Source organism: Nannobrachium achirus (genome assembly GCF_963921795.1).
Source record: "Nannobrachium achirus genome assembly, chromosome: 1".
Lineage (NCBI taxonomy): Eukaryota > Metazoa > Chordata > Actinopteri > Myctophiformes > Myctophidae > Nannobrachium > Nannobrachium achirus.
Window position 1 is genome coordinate 23,743,439 of NC_137810.1, and position 7,500 is coordinate 23,750,938.

A 7,500-nucleotide genomic window follows, 5' to 3' on the forward strand; every position below is an offset into this window, starting at 1 on the left:
GAGTCCTATTAACACTGAGGATTTTCCAGTGTATTTATGAGTTCCACCAGCAGCCTGCCCAGTGAGGTGTGGAGTCCTTGTCATGACCATTCAGCCGATAATTCTCTCAGCCAAGGTCACTGCTGGTCAGCTGTGTTATGAGATGACCATCGCTGACCATGGCTGCACAAGAAATATGACGTGTTGTTCTGCAGTGTCTCAGATATGATGGTTGGCACCAGGATTCCTTCTGCGTTTGATACCGCCCCCACCTAACCCCCCAGTCAGTTATTTACTATGGCCGGTAGAGATATGATTTATCCCTGCTTCTGGTCAGACAGAATTAAAGGACAACTTGGTTTTTTTTACAACAAGGGTTCATATTTTAGATAGTCATTAGAGAAAAGAAAAGATGAGTGTTAAAATGTTTTCATTTACTTTCTATTGTTTTAGTGATTTTACTATTTTGATTTCAGTGGTGTAGGCTACTATACTGTATGTTTGATTTCAGTGGCTAAATATGTCTTTTTAGACACAATAAGCCGTCAATTTCTTTATTACTATTTACACCAGCCCCCATAAGTCACCATGAAATATTGCAGTGCATCTTGGATATGGGCTTATTGTGTCTAAAAATACATATTTAGCCACTTGCATGCAAGCCCACAACCATGCATGCAAATCAAAATCGTTAAAATCACAAAAACGATAGAAAGAAGTAAATGAAAACATTTTAACACTCATCTTTTATTTTCTCTAATGACTATCTAAAATATGAACCCTTGTAGTAAAAAACTAAAGTTGTCCTTTAAAGGCATTTCCTTTTGGGAAATGTAGACTGTCTGATATGTTTGATGATATCAAGATATCAACATATAAGATTCATGTGGACTACATTAGCCCCGGTGTCCCTGCTTGGGGCTAAATTTATGTATTAATATTTGTCATTAAAAAGTAATTCAACAGCATCACGTACAAGTTGTTAAGCTGTGGTTAGCACGACCTCTGCAGCAGCTCCAGTACTGCATGCATACCTGTGACTGATGGCCTCTGCTATATGGCTGGCCTAATGAAGGCTGGATGAAATACGCACAAATAAGAGCCATTTATTTTCAAGTACAGCTGCAGTTGGATGATCTCTAAAAAAGTAAGACATACAGCCTTATTTTTGTTACAATGACAAACAGCTCTGTCTTTCCCGTGCACTTGTGTATGGACTAGAACAGTGGTTCTCAAAGTGGATTTCAGGGACACTCTAGGTTCCTTTATGGGGGTCTAAATTGACCCTCAAAAGTCTAACTTTGACAGTGTACCCTAACGGGTCCATTTGGTTCCATTTGTACACTGTCAAAGTTAAGGGGAGACCTTCAAATTTCAAAGTTTGAGAACCACTGGACTAGAACGTACTACTGTAGATGAAAGTGTGTGTGTGCGTGCGTGTGCGTGTGCGTGTGTGTGTGTGTGTGCGTGCGTGCGTGCGTGCGTGTGTGTGTGTGTGCGTGCGTGTGTGTGCAGTGTGTACCTGTGGTACTGAGCCTGGAGAAACTGGAACTCCTCCTTGATGCGGTCCAGAGTCTCCAGGACTGTGAACTTGAAAGACTGGCCAGGCTGCAAGGGGACCTGCAGAGCCAGAGAGAGGGAGAAGCAAAATGAAAGAGGGAGGTGGAGGGAGGGAAGGAGTAGTGCAGTGTGTGTGTGTGTGTGTGTGTGTGTGTGTGTGTGTGTGTGTGTGTGTGTGTGTGTGTGTGTGTGTGTGTGTGTGTGTGTGTGTGTGTGTGTGTGTGTGTGTGCCTTTATGCACACTGCCTTTGAGAGCGTGCCCATGTGTGTAGTCGCACTTGCACTGTGTGCGTGCGTGCGTGCACATGTACGTGCACGTGTGTCAGAGAGCGCAAGGGAGAAAAAAGCCAAGATGAAAGTGAGAAGGAAGGTCACTTCCCCTTCCCACACATCATAAAGCCTTGTCCTCTCTCAGTCTCCCTCTCTCTCTCACACACGCACACGCACACGCACGCGCACGCACGCACGCACGCACGCACACACACACACACACACACACACACACACACACACACACACACACACACACACACACACACACACACACACACACACACACACACACACACACTTCTCTTCTCCTAATGACTCTGCCTCTCTACCCCCACCTGCCCCTCTCCTTTCTTCCTCTCCCTCCCTGTGTCTCTCTCTCTCTCTCTCTCTCTCTCTCTCTCTCTCTCTCTCTCTCTTACTTTCTCTCTCTCCTCACATTAGCATCTTCGCCCCTCTGCCAGGATACTACTAATGTATTCCAGCCTACAGAGCGCTGAAGAAGGGAAGGAAACGTCAAATGAATAACTTATCAGGGAAATCACAGCCGTTAAAACGGTGCTGTCTCTCACCTGCTAAAAGCTAAAAGAGACAGAGCACAACAAAACAAGCAGCTCCCCGGGGCATCCAGCAGCTCAACCCCTTCCAACGCCACCATCACCCCAACCATCCTGTTTTTAGAAGACCTTAGAAACAAGCACACAGGAGTTCCCCCCCCCCCCCCCTCCCCATTTGTGTTTCCACCAGACCAAAAGCGTGGCCAAAACTGTTTTCTCCCCAATCCGTCTTTGTGTGTGTGTGTGTGTGTGTGTGTGTGTGTGTGTGTGTGTGTGTGTGTGTGTGTGTGTGTGTGTGTGTGTGTGTGTGTGTCTGTGTGTGTGTCTGTGTGTGTGTGTGTGTCATACCAATCGGTATGAAACTGTGCATGCACGCCCCTGGAGGCCAGAATAATCTTGGCCGGAATAATCTTGAACCGTAAAGCTGGTTGCACACTGCACTGCGTGTTTTCGTTGCGTTTTTCAGGCCAAGGAGAGAGAGAGAAGAGAGAGAGAGCAAAGGACCCAGTGGCGACAGTTGCGAAAATCGAAAAAAATCAACCCTGGTCCGAAAATAAATACGAAACGGGCGGCAGTGTGCAAACGTGATTGACATAACGTGATTGACACTCCGATATTCGGCCCGAAAAACGCAGCAGTGTGCAAAGACCTTAAATCTTCTATTCAAATGTCTTTTTCTCCCTGGATTCCTTGGACCATGACGCAACTTGAAGGCCTTGTTTGTGCCAGATTTTCTGCCATAGTGTGTGTTCTTCAAAACACACTTGTTGATGCCTACAACTCCTACGGATTTTGTCCAAAACTCACACAGATTGGTGCACAGTATCTCTGGGGTCAGGTGATCAAGTTAGATTTTTCAGATCCCATTCCAAGAGGCTATGACCAAGGTTTCCTGGGTAGGCAACCCAGCCTGGTGGAGACCTGTGCTCCAGGGAACCAACCTTTCTAGTTGAATACTGTTATACTGTTGTTTTTTGGGGGTTAAGGGGACAGTTGGCAGGGAAATGTACTGTACTGTTATCAATGTTGCTTGAAGAGCCGTGCAGTCTTTATTTTAATTACTTTTTCGATTATCTTGAAGCACATTCAACACAAAAGAATTATAGATTTTTCTAATTCACTAATCGATTTGTCTTATTAACAACAAATTACTGATGCTCTATTATACTTTGCTGTACAACAGTGGGGTGTAACATTTGTGAATCTGCTATATTCACAATTTGTGAAAAAAGGAGGGGGGATAAAAACGATTCCCTTATGCATTCAAATTGATTATGCTTTTTTATAATCATTTAAATCGATTTAGTTAGATTAACTATTGAAACCCTAACGTTCAGTGAATTTCAAGCACAGCGAGGATAAACATGATCGAGCCTTGGGATTTCCCAAAAGGGATATTTATGTTAATCTGTGGTCAGGGTTGGTGGTCAATATACCATATTTTAAAGGATCATATACAGGTGTCAATACATGTCACTGTCTTCTGAAAGTACATAAACATAGACCATTCTCCAGGTGATTACTTTATTTTTAGATTTGCCCATAAAACATTAACATTAACTGACCAGCATAACAGAGTCAACACTGGCCAAACATAACAGTGTGGTTAATAAGTCATGGGTATGATATTTGATTGTTCATCTCTTTTCCTGGTACTGTTCAAATCAATCCCTGCTTTATAGCTTTAACATAACTTTAACAACGAATAACCACAACACAGGAGGTCATTAAGGTCTTTGAGTACATGAGGTTGACGTTTAGACCTACCAGGAAAGCAGAACTAATCTTGTAGGGTTACTCTTCAGTGCTGTGCTGTATGAATCAAATTAAAACAACCTAATGATGATGGATTTCATTTATAACACTGCACTATGTTGGGCTGAAGGAGGGTGCTTTTTATTTTAGATGTATCCATCCAAACAAGTTTGGTTTTTGAAGACCAGTTTCTCATTCATCCATCCACCCAATCAATGCATTCATCCATCCATCCATCCATCGTCCAGGCGGCCATTCATTCAGTTGCCATCGTTACAGTGCTACGGGCCCGCAGCTATGGCTAAAAGATTGTGGGTTTCAGTAGAGGGCCTTCATTAGTCCAGACAAGCACAATTCAATTAGATTTCAATTAGTCTAACGGTGGAGGTCAGACACGTGGTGGGCTCTCCAGTAATTAAGCCGGCGAGCCAGGCAGGGGCTGGGCTAAGCCCACACCAACGCCGGGCCCCCTCCTAGATGGCTGGGTGGGCACAGAACACACAACCCTGGGGGGGTGCGGAGGGTGGGAGAGGGGTGTGTGTGTGTGTGTGGGGGGGGGGGGGGGGGTCTGTCTGCCAACAGATCCCCACTGACCTTGATTCACACTGCACACACAGAAGAGGAGGGGGTGAGGGGGGGAGTAGATAGTGATCTCTCACTAAACACGCACGTAGCACGCACGCAACACACACACACACATGCATTGACAGTCAAGTGTGCACAGGCAGAACTGCTTGGAAGCACACACACACACACACACACACACACACACAGACACAGACACAGACACACACACACACACACACACACACACACACACACACACACACACACACACACACACACAAAAGGGAATGAATGAAGGGAGGGCAGGAGATGGATCCTCCTCTGACACACGCACAGAGGACGGCAGGGATGGAGAGATGGAGGGACAGAGGGAGAGATAGACCGGTCTGACACTCTCACAGAGGAATGAGAGAAGGACAGGACGGATGATGAAAGAGGGCCACGGCTGCTGACTGAGAGAGATAGCCAGCCATTTATCTGAGACTGAGGGTAAGGGGCGGGTCGAGAGACAGAGAGAGACAGAGAGAGAGAGAGAGAGAACAGACAGAGAGGCATGCCGGCTATGCAGTAGTCAAAATAGTCTATAGTGGATCTGGATCACATAAAATTGGACTTGAGGTCAAATTATGGCGTCCTTCTTTCTGTGATGAGATCTTGCTGAGAAAGGGAGCATTGTGCAGGCATTGCAAGTTCTGTGCACTAAAGCAGTGGTTCTCAACCTTTTCAGGCCGCGACCCCCAAAATAATCATATTTTAACTGGGGACCCCCACCCTGTCGAGCACTAAGAGTTGAGGCATTACATTTTGTATCTCACGGTTCTATTGTGAAAATAACAGATCTACATGCTCACAACACCTCGCAAAGCGAGGCGTTGTGAGCATGTAGATCGGCTATTTTCACATTTCTACCTCTAATATTTGACAATATAGAGAATGTTTAAAAGGATCTTAAAAGTCCTTAAATTGTCACTTTAGAAATGTGAAGATACCTTTTATACACTTATAATGTTGTTTTTTTTACTGTTGAGTGAGAAAACAATGTTTCACATTAAGCTAATCATCTGGGGACCCCCCTGGGGGTCCCGACCCACAGGTTGAGAACCACTGCACTAAAGAACTTTGTACAATCAACACTTGAATGAAAAAGCATAAACTAACTACAGTACACAAGCGATTTACTGGGACAGCAGTGATGGTTTCTGTCTGTGTTGCTTTCAGCCATGCAGCCTGCCCTGGACACAGGAAATGGTCATGGGAACAGACAACTGTGCGTCAAATGACTTCTTGCTATACTGTAGGCCAGGAGTTGTATCATTAAAGGTAATGTGGATGTTGTAGTGAAGGTTGAAACACAGGCAGTGGGAGTACATTGAGGGGTTTCCTGCACTATTTATGAACCTAGAGACGTCACATCATGTGCACGTACGTCACACACACACACACACTCTAGGGCTTTCTTCGACGAAAGAACTGTGTAGTGGACTGGGCTAATGATCAAGCAACGGTTTCGTTGATTTAATCAATCTTGTACTTAGAGGAGCTTGTATTTTATTAAATTATCATTGAAAGAATCATTTTTGCAGATCAAAGACCAAACTATTACTCAAATGCTTGACTGTGGGAACAGCCCGTAGTGTGTTCACGAACACACGTATGTGTGTGTGTGTGTGTGTGTGTGTGTGTGTGTGTGTGTGTGTGTGTGTGTGTGTGTGTGTGTGTGTGTGTGTGTGTGTGTGTGTGTGCGCGCGCTTATTCATGTTTTGAGTTCTCGCCTGTGCTGTGACAGATGGTAACCCAGACTGTTGCGGGTCCATAAAAACAACCCAGCTCAATCTCCCCTGCATGTGTGCAGGTTTGAAAATAGCTGATCTACAAGTTCACAACGTTGTGAGCTTGTAGGTCGGCTATTTTCAAATAGCCAAGGTATAACATAGAGCTAAAGTGGAGTAGAAGTACAAGTATTGGAAATTGGAAATACTCAAGTAAAGTACAAATACCTCAAAACTGTACATAAGTACAGTACTTAAGTAAATGTACTTTGTTACTTTACACCACTGTGTGTGTGTGTGTGTGTGTGTGTGCGTGTGCGTGTGTGTGTGTGTGTGTGTGTGTGTGTGTGTGTGTGTGTGTGTGTGTGTGCGCGTGCGCGCATATATGTGTGTGTGTCTGTGTGTGTTCTCTGCATGTGTATATATACAGTACAGTATGTGTACGTATGTGTGTTTGAGTGGATATGTGGTGCTGCCAAACACCCTGAAACCCAAAACTGATCCGGTTAATCTGAGAGGCTGGGCGAGCTGGGGGTGGGGGAGGGGGAGGGATATGTAAGTGCACACACACACATTTTCACACACACTCACACGCACAGTCACAGACAGCAGTCAATCACAATTTGGACGAGCTGGCACGGATCGGCAGAGAATTAGGAAGGATTATCTATGGCGATGGAGGGAGGGAGGGAAGGAGGGAGAGAGGGAGGGATAGAGGAGGAGAGGAGGGGTCTGTGCCAGGAGATCACATAACAAGACAGAGTCTGGGCCCAGTCTACACCTCATCTGTCTGTCTGTCCATGACTGACTGACTGACTGACTGACTGTTAGATGACCCCATGCCGAAGCTACACCACACGCGTCAATGAGCGTCTGTGTGTGGAATTTACTAAGTACCGTGCGTCTGGAAGACAATCGTACCAGCTACACCAGATGTGCGGATAGCACAAATCCCGTTATAAAATAGGAAATACATTTTTTCACAATATGCGTATCAATATGCATATCCTATACTAAATTGTGTCCAAATGACAAAAATGCTG

The 7,500-nt window shown here is 45.1% G+C and overlaps 1 protein-coding gene across 1 annotated transcript in view; it reads right to left on the minus strand.

The window, feature by feature from the left end:
• The window catches only part of tle2b (TLE family member 2, transcriptional corepressor b), a 118,648-nt gene that overhangs the window by 101,265 nt on the left and 9,883 nt on the right, over positions 1–7,500 (minus strand). Inside the window, exon 2 of the mRNA XM_080723089.1 lies at positions 1,502–1,599. Within this exon, the coding sequence (XP_080579215.1) occupies positions 1,502–1,599 (98 nt within the window). The remainder of the gene's footprint in view (positions 1–1,501; positions 1,600–7,500) is intronic.